Source organism: Natator depressus, chromosome 5 (genome assembly GCF_965152275.1).
Source record: "Natator depressus isolate rNatDep1 chromosome 5, rNatDep2.hap1, whole genome shotgun sequence".
NCBI classification, from domain to species: domain Eukaryota; kingdom Metazoa; phylum Chordata; order Testudines; family Cheloniidae; genus Natator; species Natator depressus.
In genome coordinates, this window is record NC_134238.1 from 16377365 (window position 1) to 16405027 (window position 27663).

At 46.6% G+C, this 27663-nt stretch overlaps 1 protein-coding gene across 3 annotated transcripts in view; it reads left to right on the forward strand.

Moving 5' to 3' along the window:
* The window catches only part of MAPK4 (mitogen-activated protein kinase 4), a 147751-nt gene that overhangs the window by 105320 nt on the left and 14768 nt on the right, over window positions 1–27663 (forward strand). For all 3 annotated transcript variants that reach the window (XM_074952361.1, XM_074952362.1, XM_074952363.1), the window contains one exon: window positions 13222–13366. In XM_074952361.1, coding sequence (XP_074808462.1) covers window positions 13222–13366 — 145 coding nt within the window. The remainder of the gene's footprint in view (window positions 1–13221; window positions 13367–27663) is intronic.

A 27663-nucleotide genomic window follows, 5' to 3' on the forward strand; every position in this document is an offset into this window, starting at 1 on the left:
TTTCGGGTGGATGTGCAGCACACACCTTCCCCCGCCCCACCCCGTGGCTATTCTCTGGAATGATCCCTTCACCCCTCCCCCCGCAGCGTGGCTATTCTCTGGGGTGATCCCTTTTAGCCAAGTGCAAACAACTCAGCATGAACGGGGTCCTTTTACTGTTTCCTTACAAAAATTCCCCTATTTCAACCAGGTGACCATGAATGATATCTCTCTCCTGAAGCTAACAAAGAAAGATAAAGACTGAATGTTGCTTGAATGTGACCAAAACCCAGGACCATTCGCTGCCATGCTTTGTGCTGCAATGATTCCAGACTACTTGCTACTGGCTTGGCGTGGTGGTAAAGTGTCCTACCGTGGAGGACGAAATAAGGCAGCCCTCCCCAGAAACCTGCAAAGGCTTTCAGAGTACCTCCAGGAGAGCTTCATGGAGATGTCCCTGGAGGATTCCCGCTCCATCCCCAGACACGTTAACAGACTTTTCCAGTAGCTGTACTGGCTGCGAATGCATCCCAATTCTTCAGGGCAAATCAAACAGTAAACACTGTTGCTTTTAAACCCTGTACTGTAGTTACAAATGTGCACTCGCCAGAGCTGCCTTCTCTGGCTTCAGGGTCGGGGATCCCGTCTTGGGAGGGTATTGGCTCCAGGATGATGAAAAGGTCCTGGCTGCCGGGGAGAACGGATTCACCGCTTGCCTGCTGCGCATTCTCCTCCTCTTCCTCCTCCTCCTCGTCCTCATCTACAAAATCCTCCTCCCTGTTGCCTGCGACTCCCCCCCTTGCAGGTGTCCACAAACAGTGGTGGGGTAGTGGTGGGGGCCTCCCCCTGGAATGCCATGCAGCTGATCATAGAAGCGGCATGTATGGGGCTCTGACCCAGAGAGACCATTTGCCTCCTTTGTCTTTTGGTAGGCTTGCCTGAGCTCCTTAACTTTCACACGGCACTGCTGTGTGTCCCTGTTGTAGCCTCCCTCTACCATGCCCTGTGCGATTTTGGCATATATATTAGCTTTTCTTCTTTTTGATCGGAGTTCAGCCTGCACAGATTCTTCTCCCCATACAGCAGTCAGATCCAGTGTCTCCCTTTCAGTCCATGCTGGAGCTCGTTTGCGATTCTGGGGGGACTGCATGGTCACCTGTGCTGCTGAGCTCACCACGCTGACCAAACAGGAAATGAAATTCAAAATTTCCCGGGGCTTTTCCTGTGTACCTGGCTAGTGCATCGGAGTTCAAAGTGCTGTCCAGAGTGGTCACATTGGAGCACTCTGGGATAGCTCCCGGAGGCCAATACTGTCAAATTGCGTCTGCACTACCCCAAATTCGACCCAGCAAGGTCGATTTTAGCGACACTTCCCTCACTGGGGAGGAGTACAGAAGTCGATTTTAAGAGCCCTTTAGGTTGACGGAATGGGGTTGGTTGTGTAGACGCAGTCATTTTAAAATCGACCTAACATGTCTAAATTCGACCTAACCCCGTAGTGTAGACCAGGGCTAAGTGACGTCTGTTATTAGAGAGAGGAGGTTAGGTGGTGATATCAGAAAAAAGGCAGACTTACAAGGAAGAGACAAGCATTAGCAGCAAGTAACATGGTCCAATTTTGCAACCCCCTATTAAGCAAGTAGTCCGTGCTCACACATGGCATTAAAATAAATGAGACTCAGAAAGGGTGTGTAGGATCCAGGCATTTTGGCTGTGTGCCCATGCGAAAACAGAGAAAACTTAAACACACCAAAAACTACAGAGGATTAAAAACCTTTCTACCTTGTCAGTTTTGCTATAACTATCTAAACTCTGACCCAGTACATCTAAAAGTTGGCGTAATTATCTAAAGCCAGATTATTTAAACCCTTATATAATCTTCCTACAACTGAGCAAATGTATTGCCTTGGGAGCAGAGGTTAAGCCACGATAACATTTCTCCATCTGCAGAGCTGCATGTAGTTCTGGAAAAATACAGGGGAGCGAGGAGTTCATCACGTTTTTCAAGGGTATGGACTGTGTCATATAGCAACTGTCACATTTAATCACCATGGGAATGTTGTGGCTACACGTGCCAATCCAATTTCAGCCCTATCTGTGAACACAGGGCAGTCCATGCATACTTCTTTGGTTGGTGATATTCTGTATGGGAATGGATGCTTGTGCCTTTTTTGGACAGGAGGCTTTTAGTGCAGTTCAAGAATCTAGCCAGTGGCCTTAACCATCAGATCCCTATAGGTGGGTTGTTCACAGATTGGAAGGCCAGGAAGAACTGTTCTGATCATCTAGTCTATCCTCCTGCATAAGATAGGCCACAGGACTTCCTGAATTAATTCCTTCTTCAAGCCCAATAGCTGTGGATTGAACTAGAGCATCTCTGATAGAAAACCATCCAGTTTTGATTTAAAAACTGCCAGGGATGGAGAATCCACCACAACCCTTCGTAACGTGTCCCAGTGATCAGTTACCCTCCCTGTGAATAATGTGTGACTTATTTGTAGTTAGAATTTATCTAGCTTCAACTTCCGGTCAATGGATCTTGTCATAACTTTATCTGCTACATTAAAGAACCCTCTATTATCAAATTTCTGTTCCCCATGTTGGTTTTATAGATTGTGATCAAGTCACCCCTGACCATTCTCTTTGTTAACGGGATGTGTTTCCTGTAGCGATGGGGAAGGAAATGCGGAGACTTAGTTGTTCGATATCTGAAATATTTGAACGTTAGAAAACGGTTTGTAAAGAACAACTTTGAACAAAGGCTTAATTCATATAAGTGTTCACGGAGTGAGGTTATATTTTCTTGTCTTGTATGGAATCCCACAATTCGGCTGTTCACTTGAGTGAAGAACCAAAACCTCGGGCGGAGATCTGCTGCCACAGAAAAACTGTTCTATGTCTGTTCTTGTCACTTTGGGAAAATGCCCAGTGAATGGACAAAAAGCGAGAAGCTCAGTGAAGGGAGTAACGGGGGGTGGGGTGGGGAACAGAAAACCAGAGTGAACAAAGCAGTAAAAGCAGAGAGCAAGTCCAAAATACACATCACAAAAAATGTGAGGTGGGGGAAGCAAACATTGAATAGAGTTCCATTTTCAGTATTAGTTTATTATTTGTGGTGCTTAGGAACCCCAGTCATGGACCAGGACCCCATTGTGCTAGGTGCTGTACAAACACAAAAGGACTGTCCTGGCCTCAGAGCAGGTGGAGACAGATCAGGGAGGACAAGGAAGTCATTAAGGACTCTAATGCTTAACCAAAGAGCCTGATTGTTAGAAGCATTAAGCCCATTAATGAGCTTAGGTGCTCAGCACCCCTCAGGATCATTATTTGTATGATGGTAGTGTCTAGTGCCCCCAATCACAGATTGGGTCTCACTTGTGTTAGCCACTCTATATACATTTCAACACATTCAAATTAGGCATAAAACACAAAATATTTTAACAGTGAGGGTAATTAATCATTGGAACAAGCTACCAAGGGAGGCGGTGGGTTAAAGACTGTGGCCTATGACAGATCATTGAGATGGCCTAATGGTCCCTTCTGGCATTAAACTCTCTGAAAACAGATATCAGGACTCCATTGTGCTAGGCTCTATACCAGGGGTTCTCAAACTTCATTGTACCACGACCCCCTTCTGACAACAAAAATTATTACACGACCCAAGGAAGGGGGACCGAAGCCTGAGCCCAGCTACCCCAGGTGGCAGGGCCAAAGCCCGAGTCCCACCATCCCGGGCAGGAGGGCCAAAGTCGAAGCCCTTGGGCTTTGGCTTCACTCCTGAGCAGTGGGCCTCTGGCTTTGGCCCCAGTCCCAGGCCCCAACAAGTCTGACCCTAGCCCTGGCGACCCACTTTGGGATCCCGACACCCAGTTTGAGAACTGCTGGTCTGTACAAACACCTAGTAAGAGACAGTCCTTGCCCCAAATGGTTACAGTCATATGATGACAGGCAACGGGTGGGTAAAGCAGCGAAACATAAGTGAGGTGAGGTGATTATAATTAGCATAATAAGCAGCACTTACAGCAGGGGTTCTCAAACTGGGGGTTGTGACCCCTCAGGGGATCGCGAGCTGTCAGCCTCCACCCCAAACCCCACTTTGCCTTCAGCATTTATAATGGTGTTATAAATTAAAAACACTTTTTTATATATTTAAGGGGTGTCAAACTCAGAAGCATGCTGTGTGAAAGGGGTCACCAGTACGAAAGTTTGAGAACCACTGACTTACGGCATTCCAGTTGCCTCATCACTGAGTATGTTGTAGATCCCAAGGCAGAGGTGAGTGTTAAGGAAGGATTTGATGGAGGTCAATATAACTGCTTGGTGAATTTTTACAGGGAGCTCTTCTAATTAATAAATAGCACATGGGAGACGGAGAAAAGGAGCAGGCTCTAAATTAGATACAGGTAGTGCACTGAGTGTGGTGTCATTTCATATGCAGCACAAGATGCTAGAACCTTTCTGTTGCCAGAGGGAAACAGCCTGCCATAGGGTAGGTTTAAGTGTTCTAGAGAGTCTGATGTTCCTAGGATGTTATTGACTGGGATAAAGAAAAAGTAGTTAATTCGGCAAGATTGGATAACAATGCCAAGGGGCAGCAAGCAAAACATCTGCTTCTCATTCTGGGTCAAGCAGTTACAGGCAGCTTCCTGACTACTAAGAAGACCTCTATGGAGTAACATAAGGCTCTCCTCAGCAGCCCATGGAGGGGTGAGCCTGTGGGTAGTGTAACAGAGTACACTGAGGCAGTTACAGCTAGAGTGGCACCTTTGCGACTTCCTGTTTGCGAGAGGCCGGCATTTGTAGGAGATCAAGCAGGGTGGTTTCTCAGTCAGGCAATGTCTCACCTGTATCATTACCACTCATAGGAATTAGAGGTGGGTGGGACTCATCCAGTCCCTCTGCCTGCCAATGCAAGCTTGTTCCTCAGTGTGCCTCACCCAGTCCTTTGTCCAATCTAGTTTGAAGTGCTCCAAGAGACTGTTCTTCCAGCATGTCCTTTGGGAGACTGCACCATAAATTAGTAGCTGTTGCTGTCACAAAGTTTCCACTGATATTTAGCCCAAGTTATCCCTTTACTCCTAGCTCTCCCCTCTGGTACTGCCTTCAATACTTCCTCTCCATTCTTTGTGTTAGCAACCTACAAATATTTTTAAACTGTCACGTCCAGCCTAGTCATTGCTTAGCTGAGTTCGTTGAGCTCTGATTTAGATCTTTTAATCTTTGCTCATCACTTCAGCCCCCTATTATTATTTTTTTGTCTCGTCTCTGACTTTGCTCCAGTTTGTCATTCTCAGTCTAGTAATATGGTGCCCAGGACTGAATACAATATTCCAGGTATGACTGCACTGAAGCCATTATTGGGTATGTCTACACTGCATGTGGACGTGTGATTGTAGCACAGATAGACATCTCTAATCTAGGTCGTTGATAACCAGTATCCTGCTGGGGAGCCTGGGTACATACCCTGATTGCTAACCTGTGCCACCATGTCTACACTACTATTGTTACCTGTACTAGCTAGACTAAAGCTAGCAAAGTTTGCTTCCCTATGCTACAATCAGATCTTCACTTGCAGTGTAGACATACCCATAGAAGGGACCACAGTCACTTCCCTGCTCTTGATGTCTCTACATCTGTAGCCCCAATCTGCATTGGCCATTTTGCTGCTCTCTTTCTTCTGAATAGATAATACCCATCTATGATGGTCTAGTGTCCATCATTCTCACCAGATGATTAGCTCTATCAGTTATAGAGTCACTTCTTCAGGGTTGTGGATCAGGCCCATCTCTAGTTAATAACTTTAGTAGCACAGACTCAAGGGTGAAATTCATCCATGCAGAGGGCCAGCACAGTGAATGGGATCAATTTCATGCTTATAGTCTGGTTTACTGTGAGTATAAGATAGTTGTATACTTACTAGTTTCTAATAGTGTACAGAGCTGTGGTTCACGGCACTTGCTCATAGGAACGTTCATTCTACTTTGACTTCTTGTAATGAAGTGTTGGGGGTCTTTCTGTTCTTGTTGCTTGTATTACAGTAGCACCTAAGGGACGTTATTAGAGACCAGGGCGCCCCATTGTGCTAGTCTATGTACAAAGACCTAACAAAAGGATAGTCTTGCCTGGAGGAATGCACAGTCTAATTAGAAGGCAAGAGACAATGAGTGTATATACAAGAGAAGCGCAGATGGTTGTATGTGCTTCTGTTTTCTTATTTTCCCATTTGTGTTTTTCCAGAATTGTTATGCATATAAGGATCGATATCAGCCCAATCAATATTGGATTCGTTATTCTGTTTGCTTGGTTTGTTTATAATATTTATTACTTCTGAGCGTTTGGAGAATAGAAAAACAAATTGCCCCAAATTGTTTATTTCCATATGTTACTCAACAAGCGTTTGTTGATTTTCTTATATAGCTTCCAATAAAGGAGAGTGTCTCCGTTGGAGTGAATAATAGCAGTGTCTGAAAATCAATAGTCTGATCTGATAACACTTCAGGACTTGTGTGCTATATCTGATTCAACAACAAATGCTCGGCTAATCAGTCTCAATTAATTTGTACCTTAGGGAGAGAGAAATTACAGCATTCTTTTAATAGCAAATGCTGTTGATTAAAGTAGTGATTCATGCATTTAGAAATCAGAACAAAACCTGCATTTATGGGAAGACAGGAAAAATATAAACTCTCCCTTTTCATTTGTTGTATTTAGCTGTCCCTGCTCTTATGCAATAAAAATGGATCATAATGTACCATTGATCACAAGCCATATAATCCAGGGTTGCCCTAATGAGTGACAATACTGTGTTGGGCTTTTTAGTAGTTGAATCCATTTCATGATCATTTTTAAAGGCGGTGCTAGTATTTCTCTTGATAAACAAGCATAACTCCGATTGACAGTAATGGGGACTGGACACACACATCAAGGAGGAGCTAGTGCGGTTGGTTGAAAATTTTCCAGATAAAATTTTTTTGATGGAAAAATGCGGTTTTGACTAAATAAAATTTTGCTACAAGGGTCTGCATGCTGCGGAAAATGTAAACATTCTGCTGACACACAAAATACCCACAAATAGAAGTTTTCAGCAAAATATCAAAAACTGAAATAGTGGGGCCATGGTGCCTCATGGGCATTGTTCAGGTGCCTTATTTCGCAGATGGACACACGGAGATATATAGAAGTGAAATGAAGTGACTTTCCCCAAGGTCACACTGCTGGTTAGTGACTAGGACAGGAATAGAACCTAGGTTTCCTGCTTCCCACTCTAGTGCCATTCACCCTGATACAGTGTACTGCCCTCAGAGTTGACAGTTCCTGCTCATTTCTTTCTCAGCTATCCTAAGACTCTGGGTTGATATCTCGATTTCATGGGAAGCTTAACAAGGGGTAGCACTGATTGGCTCTTCCTCCCTCGCGCTCTGCGCCAGATAATGCCTATCTAAGGTACTTACATGGCTATAGTATCTGAACACCTCACAGTCTTTAATGTATTTATCCTCGGAGCACCCTGGTGATGGAGGGAAATACTATTATCCGCATTTTACAGCTGAGGAACTGAGGCACAGAGAGACTAGGTGACTTACCCAGTGTTACAGAAGAAGCCTGTAACAGAACAAGAAATTGAATCCAGGTCTCCCCAGTTCTGAGCTAGCATCTAACCACTGAGCCATTATTACCCTTCTACCTGCCTCTTAGGGTAAGTGTGTGAGAAGAGCTCGCTCTCAGCACCTTTTCCCCATTAATGCCCTCATGCAGGAACAGACATAAATACCACCCTTAACAAGTACAAAAATAGTGTAGCCAAGGCTAATCCCCAATGTAAGTGAGCCAGCTGAACATCACCCAATCGGAGGTGACTGGTTCTTTGCCTAGACAGGGAGAGGAACAAAGCCGTGGTTATGCTTTGCTCAGCCATTTAAATGGCTAAATTGTTCTTATCTTGGCTTTTTAGGAGGTATCATGTATTTATACAGCTGACCTTTTCTTTACTTGGCTGATCAAATAATAAACATTTTAAATCAGTTCTTATAAACAAGTGTGTTCTCAATTGCTGACCCTGACGTACCCAACTGGTGACCTTTGCCCAGCTAGTGAATGTTTATCTTCTCTCATTTAGAGATCCCTTTGTTGAAGGAGTAAACACATAGTGAACAAATATATTTTCTAAGGTTTTCGATTGCTTTGCACATTCTGAATACAACTCTGTGTTTCCTGGCATGTTTCAAGAACATGTCACCTCGCACCTTTTCTTTCTAGATTTGGGGTAGTTTAATAGTGCGATTAATCTGCTGATCTCAAAGCGCTTTACAAATGAAGCCTCCCCACACTCCTGTGAGGCAGGGAAGTATCACACCCATTTTACAGAAGGGGTTATTGATGCACAGAAAGTTTGAGTGATTTGCTCAGAGTCCCACAAGGAATCAATGACTGAGTGTAACACGTGTCAAAATGCAGATTCTCTCTTCTGAAAACATAGGATTCTTTGTTATTTCAGTCAGTACAAACACACAGCACACCTGTAACACAGAGCAGAGACTCAGGGGTCTGTGCAAAAACTGGGCTCCAAAACGAAATGTCATCCTCAGCAACCAGCCAGCAAGCACAGGGAGTGTCTACAAATGACCACCTCAGGGGAATGCAGTGGGGAGGTTGTTGAAAAAGTTCAACCACCACGCATTCTCTTTTGTGTCACTGTGCTCTCCCTTTTGTGCATACCTTACAGGAGCTGGGAAAAGAACCCAAGAGATCCAGTTCCCAATCTCCTCCTCTCACCATTGGACACCACGCTCACCTTTCTTGTAAATAAATGGGTTCCCACCCCACACCAGCTTAACACAATGGTGCATACAGCCCACAAGCACAAGTGGTAAATTCTCTCTTTCTTTTGCTTCTCAAAGACAATCTCCTGTGCACGTTTAATCACACTTTGCTTCCATGCTGCCCACAGCAACCCAAGATCATGCCACACAAACTCGCTGTCACACCTGATGCAGGGATTCACACTGGTTCTAATGTGCCTCGGAGTAGCTTTGTGTCAGTTCACAAGCACATGCATAAAAGTATTATCTGCTCTTTGCCCCCCTCTAGTAACCGGTACCCGTAAGAGGTTATTGAGGCTGCTACAACTGCCAGGGAGAGGACTTAGTTCAAGTGGCAGAGACTCATGTGGTTAGTAATGTAGGTCTGCTGTTCAGACCCTGGTGCGCAGCAGGTTGCCTGCGGGTGCAGGGCTCCTGTTTGAAGGGGCTCCACACAGGCACCGCATGGTTAAATGCTAGGCATCGTCCCCTGCGCTAGGAAGGGATCTCCAGGCCACAGCTCGTCAGCTCCTTTACTCACAGGATCACAGGGTGAAAAATGGACAGTGTAGAGAACAAATGGAGGTGTCTGAAGAGAGAGTGACAAACACTGTTCCTATCATGGGGCACTGAGTTACAATATTCCCTTTTGGGCATGACTAGGCAGGGGTAACTCGGTGACTACACGGCAGTGCTCTCACCTGGCCAGGGTCAGGCCTCCCAAGTTCTGTCCTGCACACTGCTTTTACCTGGCACTTATCTGTGTCACAGTCTGCGTCTGAATTGGGCCCTAAGAGAATTTGACCTGTTTCTGCAGAGCAGATGGCTGGACCAAGCAGCAAAGTGACAGCGACAGTTTGTGACAGTTCAGATCCAGAGTTCAGTGTGTTCACATCTAGGGCTTTGACTTGACCCATTATAGAGATGGGGACTAGCTGCGAAGTTGGAATCCAAATCTGATTTTCCCAAGAGTTTGGGGTGGGGAGAGGGTCAGCACCCATCTCCACAAGAAGTCTGTTTTGAATCCCCTTATGTACTTATGTTCCTCAGGAGAGGAGAGAGTGCTGTTGTTCTTCTTACATGGTTGGTATTCTCCCACCATATCTTCATTTGATGCTCGTCCTCTGTGCTGGCCCACTTCCATCTTCTCCTGGGTTAATGGAGTTATTTGTTTTGCTGCAGGCCTTTCACTTTTTGCCCAACTCCATTCCCATAATTAGCTGCTGCTTCTTGTGGCTTCTGCTTTCGCTCTTCCCAGCTTCCCTCCGAACAGTCACTAGAAATGCTTAATTGCCTGGTAATGAGGGACTCTCCTACATCCCAGGGACCTCAGAGGATGAAGCTCCCTGTAGCCCAGTCTCCTCTTTCATCAATTAATAGCTTCCGCACTGCTTTCCTTTCAGAGTCTCCAAGAGACAACAGAGATGTTGTTTGGAAGGAATTAGATAAGAGACAGGCGAAATGTGGCCTGTGGGAAAATTGCAGCCTCAGAGTCACATAAGGTAACCTGTGGCTGCCATCATTTAATATGGAGATACAGCCTGAGGCCTCCAAGCAATGCTCAACCTTAATGATGCTCAGAGGAAGATGGAGCACTGCATTCTGGGACATGCTGAACTTCCATACTACAGATAAGGGCAGCAGGTGAACCTAACACAGAATCTAAGGTGCTGCCATGAGAGATGCAGGTGCAATCTGATCACTGGGAATGATGGGTAGTTTAATGACTACAAATCACTGTCTGTCACTGCCAGTCTGGTGATGTATACCCACAAGGGTGGCCAGGTGTCTGGTTTTTGACTGGAACGCCCAGTCGAAAAGGAACCCTGGCAGCTCCAGTCAGCACAGCTGACAGGGCCACTAAAAGTCCGGTTGGCCGCAGCGGCCAGCTCCACGCAGGTCCTGGAAGCAGCCAGCATGTCCCTATGGCTCCTCGGCTCAGGGGCAGCCAGGGGGTCTGCGCGCTGTCCCTACCCACAGTGCAGGCGCCACCCTGAGCCAGCTCTGCAGCTCCCATTGGCTGGGAAACACGGCCAATGGAAGTTGTGGGGGCGGCGCCTGCGGGTGGGGGCGGCGCCTGCGGGTGGGGGCAACATGCAGAGCTCCCGTTGCTGCCCTGCACCTAGGGGTCAGAGGGACACGGCGCCACTTTCCTGGAGCCACCTGAGGTCAGCGCCACCCAGCGCATGCACCCCTCACCCCCTGCTCCAGCGCCTCATCCCCTCCTGCACTCCAAACCCCTCAACCCCAGCCCAGAGCCCCATCCTGCACCCCAAACCCCTCATCCCTGACCCCAGCCCAGAGCCCACGCCCCCAGGTAGAGCCCTTACCCCCCCACCCCAGGCTCCAAACCCCTGCCCTAACCCAGAGCCTCCTCCTACACTCCAAACCCCTCAGCCACAGCCCAAAGCCTCATCCTGCACCCCAAACCCTTGGTGAAACTCTGAGCAAAATTTGGCCCATTGATCCTAAAGTAGAGGAGAGCAGAATCAGGACCCCCTTTCCATGCAAGACTTTATTCTGATATTAACAACACTGAGGAGTGATTAGCAGATTGTCATGTGCTGGTACTATGAAAGCTGATGAATCATTCATGTAAACTTCAGAATAAAATGTAAGCCCATTGCCCCTGCAGAAAACTGATTAATGCATGCAAAATTTCAACAGTGAATTGTATTTTAAAAAACCCTGCAAGTTCATCAGAGTTAATGTTCTCTGAGGTACCAGTTAAGGTGAAATACAGGATCACACATGCAGCTTTCAGGGTTTCTTCCTCTACAGCTAGTTATTATGCAGTGTCAGCTATTTAACAGCTTCAGCATTATGATTCAGGCTGCAGTTTCATCTATGCTTTGAAGGTGTTGATGTCTGTGTGTATACAAACAGAGTCACTAACAAATGAGCTTAGTTAATATACGGTGTGTCTTTCTGTGCATTACTGATGATTTTTAACTTCGGAATATTTCTAAATGCTTGTACAATAAAATAACAAAACAAAAACCAGAACAGTTAATGGTTTAACCCTGCTGCCCCCCACCCAAAACCAGATCAATAGTAAAATGTTGAACTGACGGATCAAGTCTATCAGTCCGTCCACTCTCATGTTGTGGTGCTTTGCATAGAAACAATAGGTCCACAGTACAGATTTCAGAGACACAAAAAAATTATAACTAGCCCCAGTTCAGTAAAGCACATGTTTAACTTTAAGCATGTGCTTAAGTGCTTTGCTGAATTGGATTTAATACGGAACATTTCTGAATTCTTTAACAAGTATCTAAAATAGCGTTTGTATGCAAAATAATATTGCGATTTTAAGTTCACTTATCTTTCATTACTGATTTTGTGTGGAAGGTGCTTATACACTACGGAGATGGGCAGCAGTATAAAACCCCAAGACAGCTCATCTTGGGTTAGAAGCGAGTGCTCATCTTACTGGAGAGCTGAACGTTTCCCTCTCTACCTCCTGTGTGATATCAATCCTTGCAATCAGTCTCTACCTCCTGTGCGATATCAACCTGTCATTTGACCAGGATTCTATATTGCTTGTCCTGCATATCAGACTCCTGCACTCTGGGGGCAGAGGGGAATGTCCACCTTTGATGGGAGCAGTCTGGGGATAGAAGAAAACATCTCTCTAGCACATTGTTTTATAGTCCAGTGTTGGGGTTGGGGCCCCCCTGTGCTCGGCACTGTACAAACCTGTCAGGCCTGATTTTTCAAGAGCTCAGCAACCACTGTACTGGCTGTTCTGACAACCTAGCCCCAGTTGTGGGTGCTGAGCACTTTTGAAAACGCTGGCCCATAGTAAACGACGGTCCCTATCCTGAAGAGCTTGCAGTCTAAAAAAGATGAAATGAGCACACAGTCTGAGGCAGGCGGGCAGAATGGGGTAACAAAAATAATAGGATGCTGTCATTTAAATTAGCCATGGCTACAATCAGTAGGCAGTCAGTAGCAGTAAATGCAGCTCTCCAGCCATCACTAAAACAAGCTATCAGTAACTTGCAAAGGCAGTGGTCGTTTCCGTGGGGAGGGATTATGGTCAGAGTGCAGGGGAGGTGGTGAAAGGGGCAATCGTGTGGCTCTGCAGTTTGGTACCTGGAGATCACCACTGTGCAGCTGTGTGTGTTTATATACACGCTCGCACAGTTTGACTGAATTTACCGCTCACCGTCAGGCACAGTGAGGATGTCAGCCTTGCTGTTTCCTACAGTGCCGATAGTTTGTCTCAGCATTCCTCTTTTTCATGACATTTTGAAAGGGGAAAAAAATGCGGCCTGCCTCTTCATGATGTAACTGGGACGAATTAAAGCAAAATCTTTCCAAGCTGGGATTACGAGCTCTAAACTCATCCCTTCACCGGCGATTAGACAGCAAAAGGCAGGGATGGATGACGTGTTTTCCAAAGTTATTTATATAGACCTGTATATTTTTAATCTTTCAGGGTTATCTTTCTGAAGGCTTAGTAACTAAATGGTATCGATCTCCACGCCTGCTCCTCTCACCTAACGCCTACACCAAAGCCATTGACATGTGGGCGGCAGGGTGCATCCTGGCGGAAATGCTCACAGGAAAGATGCTGTTTGCTGGTAGGTTTCTAATTCCGGTTCGCTACTCCCCTCCCTGCTTCTACATCTCAACTGAATGTTTAAAGCTGTTTCGAATGTTTAGCTGTTTAGCTGAATCCCTGTCTACTTGCAGTCAGGAACAGCACAAGCGGTAGCAGTGCGAGTGTCCTATAATACCTCGTGCTAGAGCTAACGCCTCTGACCAGCATAAGCTGCACCTGCCCAAGCCCCATTTTACACTGGTGCAGCATTAGAGTTGTCCCTGGTGCAACTGCATTTGTGCAAATTCCCCTACTGTAGATAGGCCTGAAGAGTGAGAAGATAGTTCACTGTCTTCATTTCCATTCTGTCATTAGTAACTCTGCCTGCTTGTGATGGTGGCTTTTGTTACGTCTGTATCCCCTGGGAACTGAACTGATCACGGAATGCCCCAGAACATGTTATCATTAAACATTTTTATTACTGCAGTGCATAGAGTCTGCACTTAGGATCAGGGCCTCACTGTTCAAGGACCAGCACAAACTAGAGCTGCTCAGGAAATGGATTTTATTTTCCACAAAAACAATTACATGAAAATGAAAAGTTTTTAGTTTTGTAATCTGTCTGTATCTATCTATAGATTTAGGTCTATCAGAATTTTTCAGATTTTTGATCAAACAGTAAAAGCTGAAAACTTTTTAGGTTTGGGTTTTCCACAAAAATGGAGCTTTCTTGCAAAAATTTCTCGTTTGTTTAGAAAAAAAAGTTGATGAAAAGTTTTGATCAACTCTAGTAAGATGACATGGCCCTATCCAAGAGGTTTCTGTTCTGTGGTGGATTTGAATTGTGGTCGGTATCTTAAAGATCTTTTCCTCTGCTGTGAGAAGGAACATCCTAATGTTTGCTACAAAATTTCCACCAATAACATTTCACTTTGGAAAGGACATGAAGTTCGCTTTATGCCGGTTGGTGCCTGCTGCTCTTCTGCCAGAATCCTGTCACCCTGCAATGACGATTTCTACAATATTCTTGAAAGCCAGCTGTAAAAACCCCTAAATTTAAAAACTGTCTCCTATAAAATATCTCAGATCCAGTCCTGCAGAGACTTATACCCCTGCGTCACCTTCTGCACTGTGAGTAGTTCCATTTAAGTCAAAGGGTAATACTACCCTGGTGTAAACACATGCATGCACCTTTGCAAAATTGTGTCCTACTGCTCACTGGGAAAACCCACCTTTAGTGTTCAGCAGATATGAAGTGTGATTCTGCATTCATATTGCTGTACCCAGTGATGAGCTGCCAAAATCTTAACAACGGGTTCCCTCCTCACCCCACGAGGGGGTTGTTGCCCACCCCCACCCCCCGGGACTCCTGCCCCATCCAACCCCCCTGCATTCCTTGATGCCCCCCCAGGACCCCTGTCCCATCCACCCCCCTCCCCTGTCCCCTGACTGCCCCCAGAACCGGGTAGGAGGGTCTTGTGGGCCACCATAGTGGGTGCCCACCCCAGCCCTAAGAGCCAGAGGTACCTGCCTGGGGGCGAGGTGGGGAGTCCCGGCGGTGCTTACCTGGGGCAGCTCCCAGGAAGCATCAGGCAGGTCCCTCTGGCTCCTAGGGGCGGGGGAGCGTAGCTAGGGGGGGAGCAGGGGGAGCAGCCGCTCCCCCCACTGATCACATCAAAAGTGGCACCTTAGGTGCCGACTCCCTGGGTGCTCCAGGGCTGGATTAACCACGGGGAAAATTTGGTGGGTGCAGAGCACCCACTGGCAGCTCCCCACCCCGTGCCTGGCCCCAGCTCACCTCCGCTCCGCCTCCGCCTCCTCCCCTGAACGCGCTGCCCCACTCTGCTTCTCCGCCCCGCCCCCCGGCTTCCCGCGAATCAGCTGTTCAGCGGGAAGCTGGGGAGGGCTGAGAAGCAGGCGGCGGCTTCCTGCTCAGGCTGAGGGTGGCGGAGGTGAGCTGGGGTGGGGAGCGGTTCCCCTGTGTGCCCCCCCCGGGTTACCTGCTGCGGCGCGGGCGGCCTTCCTTGCACCCCACCTCCAGCTCACCTCCACCTCCCTGGGCCTGAGCGGGAAGCCGCTGCTTGCTTCTCAGCCTGCCCCGGCTTCCCACGCGAACAGCTGATTCGCGGGAAGCCAGGAGGGGGGAGGGGGGTGGAGAAGCAGAGCGGGGCGGCGCATTCAGGGGAGGAGGCGGAGCAGAGGTTAGGTGAGCTGGGGCCGGGGGTGGGGCGGAGAAGCAGAGTGGGGCGGCGCGTTCAGGGGAGGAGGCGGAGCAGAGGTGAGGTGAGCTGGGGCCGGCCGCGGGGCGGGGAGCTGCCGGTGGGTGCTCTGCACCCACCAAATTTTCCCCTTGGGTGCTCCAGGGTTGGAGCACCCATGGAGTCGGTGCCTAAGACGCCACTTTTGGCCGGTTAAATTTAGAAGCCCTTTTAGAACCGGTTGTCCCTCACGGAAGAACCGGTTCTAAAAGGGCTTCTAAATTTAAGAACCGGTTCTAGCGAACCGGTGCGAACCGGCTCCAGCTCACCACTGGCTGTATCTCCATTAGCTCCAATGGAAACCTTCTGATTAACACCCGTAAAAGAGAGCTCGGAAACAGGCCTGCTGTGTTGACTATAGTAGAAGGCAAGATGAAAAATTGACATCATTTTGGTTTTTTGCTACACATTGTGGAGGTGACCACTACTCCTCAGGGTCACACTTCTGGAAATGCACTGAAAGAGCACCTGCGTGGCATGTATCAATGGAGGCTTTTGCCCAGGTAAACAAACATGCCCCCAAATCTTGCAGACATGATTTGGGTTGTCTTTCACAGCTTTGCCCCTAGCTGTTAGGGAGTTTGACAAGTTATATCAGCAAGTAATAAAGAAAGAAGCATGAAATTAAAAATGAAACAATAAAAACATAGCAAAAGAGTGTAGTTACAGAGAAGCTGTGCAAAAAATAAAAATGTGATCAGAAAACAAGTCTGAAATTGTTCTAAGCTGCGTAGAAGAGAATACAGGCTACTAGTGAGCACATCAGAAGTTTGGGATAGAGTTTTGCTTCCTTTCAGACTCTGGCATTTGCTGTCTTTATGCTAGCAAGAGTTCTGTTTCCGTACACTAGCTCAAAACATGCATGTCCACTCTAAAATGAGTTCTTGTTGATTAAGGAAAACAAAAAGAATGAATAAGGCATGAGGCTAGTCTCTGTGGAAGTGGATCAGGTTTAGAAAAGGTTAGAAATGGCCAAGATTTTTACAAGCAACGAAAGATTTTGGGTGCCTACCTTGGCACACATTAAGGAGCCTTGATTTTTAGAAAGTGCTAAGCCTAAGTGTAAGGGGACTGTTGCCCCCTTACTAACATGCAGTGGGGGTGTTTTAGTTGCTAGCTCCCAGTACTAAAAAGGGGGAAGGGTCGATGGGGAATCAGGACTCGGAGACTGCCAGTCCCTAGGAGCAATGGGGAGAGGCCAATGCTCCAGGTCAGCCTGAATGACAGGGCGGGCAGGCTAATCAGGGAGTCAGGAGGATCCCGTCCTCCGTGTGAGCTGGAATTGCCTGGGTCAGACAGAGTGGGGCCGAGCTAAGGAGAAAGCAGGGCCCAAGCTGAGCTGGGGAGCAGAGCTGCAGCCCCAAAGCCAGAGGCACAGCCCAGAGAGAGCAGACTTGCCCTGGGAGCAGAGCTGCAGCAACCAGAGCCAGAGGGGCCAGAAAAGCAGCCCAGGAAGCAGGTCAGTGCTGGGAGCAGAGTCACAGAAGCAGCCTGCAGAGCAGACCTGTCCTGGGAGCAGAGCTGCAGCAACCAGAGCCAGAGGGGCCAGAGAAGCAGCCCAGGGAGCTGGAGGCAGAGCAGCAGCCGGGTTGAGTCAGAGTGGAGCTGGAGCTAAGACAGAGTGGAGCTGGAGCCGGAGCTGGGGCTGGAGCAGTCCGGAGCCGGGTGTCATGAGCAGCTGGGGAGAGCGAGGGGGGACCCTGGGCAGTGGGCCCAGCACAGGGAGATGCCTCAGCCAGGAGGCTCTGCAGGCCAGACTCGGAGGGGGATATGTAACCCTGACAGGGCGGGGGCAACGCTGGGAAGAAGGGCCCTGCCACCTAGAGCCTGAGAGCATGTAGCCACCACCAGAGCGAGTGTCCAGCCCACAGCATCCCTGCAGCACAGCCAGGGCCTAGGAAGAAGGCCTGGGACTTACAAGGAGCAGACTGTGAACTGCCCTGATATTCCAGAGACACTGTTTGTGATGTTCCCTGCCACAGAGCGGGTTGATGTGTTTCCTTTTATTTTTACTTACTCTTTTTAAAATTAATTGTTGATTAAATAACTTGCATTTGCTTTAACTTGTATGTAATGGTCAGTGGGTCAGAGAAGTGCCCAGTGCAGAGAGAGTACCCTGGAGTGGGGACACCCTAGCCCCTGTCCTAGGTGACCACAGCAGGGTTGGGGGTCAAGCCCCCCAGGAATCCTGGGCCCAGCCTTGTTGGGGTTATGAGGACTCTGCCAGACAGGAGAGTGGAAGGGGAGTCCTCAAGGGCGGGGAGGCCACTGGGTAAAGGAAATGGGAGCGAGGACTCCGATCCTTTCGCTATCCCACTTCACCGGGGTAGTGCAGAAGCCAGGAAAGTTCCCCACAATAGCGGGACTATTCCCCTGCTTACATAAGCAAGCTCCTTTAAGGTAATTTAAGTTGGGCACTCACACATAGAGATACCGAAAACCACTAGTCACTATGGAAAGTCTTGGTCAATGCCCTTGCCACAGAGCAGGGCTTGGTATCAACTGACTTCAGCGGCTACTGTGCAATATGCATCTTTCTCTGCTAGTACAAGCTAGAGCCAGCTCTGAGAACAAAATGGCTGCTAAACTCTGCATGGAACGGGTAGTTACTAGAAATCTAAAGGTGCATTTGATTTGATCATATGACATGACTGGATTTGTTGACCCTGGAAGTCCCTTCTACTCCTATGTTCCTATAACAAAACAGGATCATTGTTTTGTAGCCCCACATAGAAACATACAACATTTTAACAGTAAAATCCTGGAAGATATCCTGATGTTCTCAAGAAAATCTTTATCCAATGTATTTGCTAAACTGTTACTGGAGGAAGCAGGGGCCATATCACCTGCTAAATACTGGTTAAGCACTATATGAAGCTTAAAACTTCAGCACTATATGAAGCTGGGACATTCAGTAATTTTTTCAAGAATGAAATGGATAATCTTCCTTCCTGGGGTATTTAATAGTCTCCCTTCTTTATTGTCATTATCACTGCCTATTATTATTTTGAAAGACAGGAGCAGTTTAATGCATTCATAAGCAGCCCAGCATAGGTTTTTCTAAATAAATCATCAGATCCATTAATAATGTAGAACAGCCCTTTCTTCAAAAATATTTCAGTGCACTGCATTGTGCTGCAGCCATGTGACTTTTGGTCTGCAGCCACTCTGGATCTCTTCATCCCTTTTATTTTATTTCAACCAAGGACCAAAGCTTTCAACTTCCATATTTCTCTTGTAAAGGCTACAATTAAGCATTCAGTGTTGCTTAGAAGAGATAGTTAAAATTGCCCTTGTCTTTGTGTATGTCTCTCTCTCTGTTTCTTTCTCTCTCTCCCCCCATAAATTCTCCAGTTAACGGTGTGGCCATGGTGGCATAGGTGACAGCTAAGGGTAGTTGCCTGAGTAACCCTCCTGACCATCTGGGTACGTCCTTGGGTGGCTATCCTGAGTCACTGCCTCTGTCGCCATTTAGGCACTAGTTCAAGTAGAGCTAGCGCATCTCTGACTACCTGTGCTGGAAAGTACCCTCCCAGCTGCTGTGTAGCCGTACCCTCAGAAATACAGCTCCACAAAACCTGAAACCTACTTTGTTTTTTTAGAACCCAAACCAGATTATAGTCCAAGACAGCAGGATTTGGCATAAACCATATTAGACAAAACTTTAAAATAGTGCTTGGCTCCTTGTTTTTCTGGTTTCCACCATTTTATGACTCCTTAGTAGACCCCATAATGCTAATATACTTAGTTTACAGGTGAAGATCAAAATTAAAACTGCAAAAAACACCTGTCCCTTTGTTTTTTCCTAGGAGTAGTACTTAGTATTTCTATTCACCTTTTATCAGGGAATCGCAAAGTATTTTCAAAACATGAATGAATTAAGCCCCATAACACCCTGTAAGGTAAGTATTACTCTTCCCATTTTACAGGAGGGGAAGCTGAAACATAGAGAGGTGTGTAGTGACCTGTACAACATCGATGGTAGACACAGACACAACCTATCAGATTTGTAGGTTAACCACTAATCTATGCTCCATCTCCTGTAAGGGTTTTCTACTAGCTAGAGGTAATAGGATGACATCTTCAAAAGTTAAAATGTAGGCTACGTACAAAGAAAACTTTCCCGACTGGCTGTGTCTACACACAAAAGTTGTACCATGTTAACTGTACGAGGCTAGTTAATGTAGCCCCAAAGACCAAAGCAGACTGTGAAGAACTTCAAAAAGATCTCACAAAACTAAGTGATTGGGCAACAAAATGGCAAATGAAATTTAATGAGGATAAATGTAAAGTAATGCACATTGGAAAAAATAACCCCAACTATACATACAATATGGGGCTAATTTAGCTACAACTAATCAGGAGAAAGATCTTGGAGTCATCGTGGATAGTTCTCTGAAGACGTCCATGCAGTGTGCAGCGGCAGTCAAAAAAGCAAACGGGATGTTAGGAATCATTAAAAAAGGGATAGAGAATAAGATGGAGAATATCCTATTGCCCTTATATAAATCCATGGTACGCCCACATCTTGAATACTGCGTACAGATGTAGTCCCCTCATCTCAAAAGAGATATGCTGGCATTAGAAAAGGTTCAGAAAAGGGCAACTAAAATGATTAGGGGTTTGGAACGGGTCCCATATGAGAAGAGATTAAAGTGGCTAGGACTTTTCAGCTTGGAAAAGAGAAGACTAAGGGGGGATATGATAGAGGTCTATAAAATCATGAGTGGTGTGGAGAAAGTGAATAAGGAAAAGTTATTTACTTGTTCCCATAATATAAGAATTAGGGGCCACCAAATGAAATTAATGGGCAGCAGGTTTAAAACAAATAAAAGGAAGCTCTTCTTTACACAGCGCACAGTCAACCTGTGGAACTCCTTGCCTGAGGAGGTTGTGAAGGCTAGGACTATAACAGTGTTTAAAAGAGAATTGGGGATAAATTCATGGAGGCTAAGTCCATAATGGCTATTAGCCAGGATGGGTAAGGAATGGTGTCCCTAGCCTCTTTTTGTCAGAGGGTGGAGCTGGATGGCAGGAGAGAGGCCACTTTATCCTTACCTGTTAGGTTCACTCCCTCTGGGGCACCTGGCATTGGCCACAGTCAGTAGACAGGATTCTGGGCTGGATGGACCTTTGCTCTGACCCAGCATGGCCAGTCTTAGGTTCTTAATCGCTATAGTATGGGTACAGTTATATCAGTAAAAGTGTGCTTACTAGTGCACCTATTCTTGTGTGAGAAGAGGCATAAACTATACCAGTGTCAGGCACTTTTGTACTAGGAATTGTACCAGCATAACTATATCGAGTAAAAAAAAAAAATCATCGCGCCCCTACTCAACATAGTTATGCTGGTACAAAGCTGTGTGCAGGCCAGGTCTGAGGCACATTATACTGTGCAACAACATCCCGGCGGGAGGACTGATGCAAACCCAATTGTCTGAATCACTCAAACCTGACCAAGCACCGTAGTGTGTGTACATATATATGTAATACTCCTGCTCTGACAGCAGCGTGGACCAGGCAACCTAACACCACTAGCTCTTACTGATTTTCAGTTTCTGCCACTCTAAAAATGTTTCTGTGGCTGTGGACAAGGCATCTCTCCCTGCTTCCCTGATTACAGAGCCAAGGTATGGCACAGAGATCCCACCTACCCAGGCCTTCGTGCTCGGCCCTTAAGGACCACTTCAGGAGAGGGATCCTCTCTACACGGACACACAACTCTCAGTGTAAGGAGAAGGGCAGGCGTCTGTCTACAATAGAGGATCTGCCCCGGCTCTCTCTTTACAAGTCTGTTTTTAAATCAGGGCTGTGACCGGCAGTCTGGTTTACAGCTGTTTGCAGGTCAGGCTGTTTGCGTACGCAGGCAGCGTAGCCGCTCAGGTTAGCTTCTCCATCCGTGCTGCACAAACACGTATGGTGCCTATGTGGTCCCTGACCGTGTCACTCTGAGCATACACAGCATGTTTGAGGGTCTTGGGCCCCAAGTAAATAGACCATAAGAGACAATTGCATGATTTTGCTCACAGAGACCATTGTAAACCTCTTTATAATTACATCTGGGTTAATTGGTTTTCGTATATGCTTCAATGATATAGTTTAATTTGGGTGCTTAGCACGAATCAATATCATTAGCTCAGTAGACTGTCTGAGATGCTTAAACAATTTAAATGAATAACGATAATCAATTTTAGGAAACAACAGCTCTTAAACTAGTGTCTCTTGTTAGACCTTTGTCCTCTGTGCCTATCTGTACAGTAGATGGGGGGAGGGGAGTGAGACACAGAGGATGTAAATAAATGAGAAGGCTACAGATACATCAAAGGGCACTGAGGGTACCAAAATAGCTCACAAAATTGAAGTTTAGTAATCTGTAATACCATCAGAATCAGATTTATTGTTTTTACCGTGAGAACAGAATTCACAGCCAAGCAACTAACATGAATCCTCTTCTCTCCAGTCCTCCGAAGAGAAAATTCTTGAAATGCAAAAGCATATCATGAATCATTCTGTGCTGTAATACAAATACAGGGCTTTTCCTCAGTAGAACTCAAAGTGCTTTGCAAAGGAAGTCAGTGTCATCACCCCCATTTTACAGGTGGGGAAACTGAGACCCAGAGTGGGGAAATGACTTGCCCAGAGTCACCCCACAGGCCAGTGGCAGAACCAGGAATAGAACCAAGGGCGCCTGATTGGTCTAGCCACTAGGTCACACTGCCTCCCTGAATGTGGTGGTACAATTTCTTGAAGAAAAATAAAAATGCCGCCTGGCCACTTGCAATTGCATGCAGTAGCCTTATTTACAACTGTTCTCTGTCTTTGTGTAACGCTCGAACAATGGGCCCCTCTTTTTGAAACGTCTTTTCCATGCTTTACCTACCTTGGCCCCTGTTCGTAAAAGACTCTTGCGTGTTTATTTGCTTCTCCTACCCTCAAGATTTGCCAAACCCATGATTTTCAGTTAAACCATATTACGGGTCTGATCCAGGGCTCACTGAAGTCAATGGGGATCTTTTCATAGATTCTCAAGCCCTTAGTCAATAAACAGATTGTGAAAGGTGCCAGACTAATAGCCCTGGTGAGTTGGATCCTCTGTTTACACACAAAGCAGGTATAGCACAAGTAGCAGTACTGCAGGCTTCCCCCTCTGCCGCATGCTGCCGATGTGCCCCCGTCGGTATTCTGCCTCTTGGGGCGCTGCCAACAAGTGTGCCCTTTGTGAGGGAAGGAATTGTGTGTCCACTCAGAATAGGACTGAGACCGACCAGTAGTGCTTCACAGAAGCCACTGAACACCTATTCTTACTGACCTTTTCTGGATTTGAACTGGTAGTCTTCGGACAAAGGCTCTAAAGGCCATCACTAACTCCCAAGCCATCCACTCCCTGAGGTTAGCTTAGCTTAGTCCGTTTTTGGTGAGAAGGATGGTTTGGATTTAGAGGTACAAACAAGTTGACACATTCTCAGCTCATTCTCTGCCAACCCAGCGCAGCAAACTTACAGTAAATTTGATATTTAAAAAAACAGAGCAGTGTGTTAGGTCAAGATGAGGCGGTGCTGCTCCACCCAGCAAAGCTCCAGCAGGGATGCAGAATGTGTTTTATCACTTTGCTGATACAAACATATTTTTGGTTGTGAGATTGGTTCCCTCCTGTGAACAAGAGAAGGAATCTGCAAAGTGCAAGGTCATGTACTTATGAACTAATAAGAATTTTTGCTATATGCTGGTGACGTATCACTTAGAAGTGACAGAGGAGGAGAAAGACCTGGGTGTATTGATTGATCACAGGATGAATATGACCATCAATGGGATGTGGCTCAGAAAAAGGCCAATGCCATCCTAGAATGTATCGGGTGAGGTATTTCCATAGAGATAGGAAAGTGTTAGTCCATTATGCAAGGCACTGGTGAGACCTCAACTGGAATACTGTGTGCAATTCTGGTCCCCCCATGTTTAAGAAAGATGAATTCAAATGGGAACAGATGCAGAGAAGGACTACTTGTATGATCAGAGGAATGGAGAACCTATTTTATGAGAGGAGACTCAAAGAACTTGGCTTGTTTAGCCTGACCAAAAGAAAGCTGAGGGGAGATATGATTGCGCACTATAAAAAATATCAGAGGGATAAATACCTGGGAGGGAGAGGAGTTATTTAAGTTAAGCACCAAAGTGGACACAAGAACAAATAGATATAAACTGGCCATCGACAAGTTTAGGCTTGAAATTAGGCAAAGGTTTCTAACCATCAGAGGAGTGAAGTTTTGAACAGCCTTCCAAGGGGAGCAGTGGAGGCAAAAACCTATCTGGCTGCAAGACTGAGCTTGGTAAGTTTATGGAGGGGATGGTATGATGAGACTGCCTACAAGGGCATGTGGCCCATCTGCGACTGCGAGTAGCAAATATCTCTATTGGCCGGTGACAGGACATTAAGTGGGGAGGGCTCTGAGTTACTACAGAAAATTGTTTCCCAGATGTCTGGCTGATGGGTCTTGCCCACATGCTCAGGGTCATCCTTGCCCTCTGATGATTGGTTATTCACTCACAATTCACCCACTCTTGACTTCAGGCTCAGTTCATATGCCCTCTGTGCTCCCTTTCTTCTTATAACACCCCGTGTAATGGCCCTCTGCATTCCTGGTCCCTTTTCAGCTAATACCCACCTCCAATTATTTTTTTAAAAAAGAAACAAAGTAACAACAACAAGAAAAATCAAGGACCTAGCATGCTGTTTGCAAATCATCCCAATGCTCATTCTGCTTGTATGTTCTATTTCTCCCTCCCCATCCCCCCCACAACACTTTGTCTCTTTTGTCTGTTGATATTGCAAGCTCTTCAGGGCAGGGGCTAGCTTTTATTCTCTGTCTGTATAGGACTTAGCACAGAGGGGTCCTGATCTTAGTTGGGGTCCCTAGATCGGGGTCGGCAACCTTCAGCACACGGCCCATCAAGGTAATCCACATTTTGTTGACTGTCTGCAGGCACAGCCCCCCGCAGCTCCCAGTGGCAGTGGTTCGCCGTTCCCAGCCACTGGGAGTTGTGGAGGGCCATGCCTATGGATGGTCAACATAAACAAAATGTCTCACGGCCTGCCAGCAGATTACCCTGATGGGCCACATGCCAAAGGTTGCCAACCCCTGCCCTAAACATTGATGTAATACAAATAACAATTCTGACTTAAAGTATATTATTGTATTGTTGTCTCTTCTGACACCAGCGTCCCCATTCTCACACCAGCATTGCCCCTTCCCTGAGTTGTAGCAGACTTTCCCAGGCTTTGCAAGTTGGCTTCCTAGTGGTGGAGAAATCAGTGAAGAAGATTCTGGGTATATGCTGAGTAGAACTTGTTTTATTTACGCAGGTACATCAGCTCTGAAATGAGATGGGCAAAGAGCATTCGGGGCAATCCCATCTCCTAGGAACCTCAGCCCAACACCAGAGCCCTCTTCCAAGCAGAGCCCAGTGCAGACAGTAAATTCTCCTGCTGCTCGCACAGCTCCCTCCACACATCAGCTTGCATGCCCCCAAACTAACAACACAGCACATCTTCTTCCATGAATAAAAACTTGCTTGCACATTAAGAAAAAGAATTTGGAAAGATTATATATAACAGCGCCACCTTGTGACGCCTACCGTAATGTACCATGACATGCATCCTTGGCTAAATGGTTGATTTAATGCAGTAATTGTTTAAGCTTGTGTTCTGTGCCTTGCACCTGCCTCACTGGTGTCAATGGGAGCAGGACCAGATCCCCGGGTGCACAGAAAAACAAAGCAAGCTGCATAACGTTTGGCTTCTAACCTTAATCGTGCTGTTCTCCTCTCTTCTCTTTCCCTCACTCCTTCTAGCGTTCACAAAGATACACTGCATTTATCGGTTTCTGCTTTATGATGTTTGAAATACATATAACAGAAAGAGCTAGAGCCTGCTAAACCACTTAGAGTTTTGATTAGTCCCAGGGTCTCTAGTGAAGGAGAAATGCCCCATTGTAGAAGAGACCAGCTGCACGGTGTGTGGACAGGGAGGCCTGTACTTTTCATGGGCCCCTTGAAGACCAAAGTTCTTAGATTTTGACATATTTATTAAAATTGAAGCTAGGAGTCAGCTCACCTTTAGTCAGTGTCATAGACATTTGCAACAAACCAACAATTTAAATTTGGTAGCTCAGTTATTGGGGAGTATAAAATAGCTCTGTGATGGCTTTTAATGCTGGTTTGGACAGTTTTAGGATGCTTAGCCTCAGACAATTCACAGGGGTCTGTAACAGCACAGAGACTCAGAGGAGCAGCACCTCCTGCTGGTTGTTTGGGAATTAGCTCTTCCAGCACTCAGAGCACCTCCTGGTGGCTGGTGTCTCGCCTGCCTCAGGCCCCCTATGTCCCTCCTGGACCCCAGTGCCCTGCCCCAGCAGAACCCCCACATGCTGGGTCTCCCCCAACCCTCTACACCCATCTTGCCTCAGTGGCTACTGCCAGTCATCATCTAGCCTCCTCTCACTGGGGCAGACTGCAGTCTGTAATAGCCACTCATCATTGGCAAGGGGGTCAGACCAGCTGCCTCTGCCTATTCCCGGGCTGCACCTCCCAGCCCAGTACCTGCTTTGGCCTTTAGCAAGGCCTCAGCCTGGGGAGTTACCAGGCTCGAGCTCCCCAGCTCCTCTTGCCTTTCCCCAGCACTGCTCTGCTTCCGGTACCCTATTCCCAGGCAGCTAGGTCCTTCTCCCTCTAAGGCTGGAGAAAGACTGTGACCTAGCTCCTCCCTTAGCCCTTCTTATCAGGGCCTGCTGTGACCTGATTAGATGTGGCCCCAGCTGAGCCTACCTTTTCTCCCAGGAGCAGGGTAACTGCCCCGCTACAGTGTCACGTCGACTGATTTTGATATCACGTTGTTGTATGCAGTGTTGTTGTAGCCGTGTTGGTCCCAGGATATTAGAGAGACAAGGTGGGTGAGGTAATATCTGTTATTGGATCAATTTCCATTGGTGAGAGAGACAAGTTTTTGAGCTTACACACACCTGCAGACGCGCTCTTGTCTCTCTCACCAGCAGAAGTTGGTTCAATAAAATATATTACCTCACCCACCTTGTCTCTCTAATATCCTGGGACCAACACGGCTACAACAACACTGCCAAAGGGGGATTTCTCTGACACATTTCTCTCTTTTTTAACATAGTGCAGTGATCTGTTTGAAAAGTTCAATTATCCTGAGACTGAAGTCCTGAATCCAAATCCTAGACCTGTCTGCAAGTCTAAGGGGAAGTCACCTTTCCAAAGAGATAGGGCACGATGTTCAACTCCTAATACTCTAGATAACAACATTAACATAATATCTTTAGTTCCTGTCTTGCCTTTCATAAATTAATGCACTCACAACCGCCATACCAGTTGTATAAATACAGGATAAACAGATAGAGAGACCTGTCTTCCTAAGAGCACTAGCTATTTCAGGTTTCAGTTAGCAGCTTTTGTGTTGGACACATTCAGCAATCAGTGGCCGGAAATAAGAATTACCATTAAGACCTTTTGATTTTTAACGACTTGTAATTTGCATTCCACTTAGGGATTTAGCCTAACAACAAACTGTTTGTTTCCTGTTTTCCTCCTTTAGCTTCACGTGGAGTCACTGTGCAAATTTCTGAATGTCCAAAACGTAGCTTTTCTGTAGGAGAACGTATTCATTTGCAGCTGGATGGAGATTAGAGAGCATCACTGTAGCAGGACACTGCAGGAAGCCCTAAGAATAGGTCTCTCTGTCATTTAAATTCAGCTGTTTCTTTCTCTTCTCACCCCCCAAATCTCAAATATCTTTATATGAGCCCCTACTGATGGTGTGTATTGTGGGGGGTGATGACCATTAGCACTAATTTAATCATTGCCTTTTGGAATGTCCATTTAAACCCATTGTCACATGCTGGGTAAGGGCTATATCAGGCCAGTAGGCAGAACTCTGAGGAAGGGGAGGGGAAGGGTGGGGGGCATGATGATGCATTGCTCCAGGGAGAGCCCTGGGAGGTATTATACACTGGGAAGAAAAAAGACCTCCTTGAACTCCCCAGCACACAGAGGGAGCACATCCACTGCC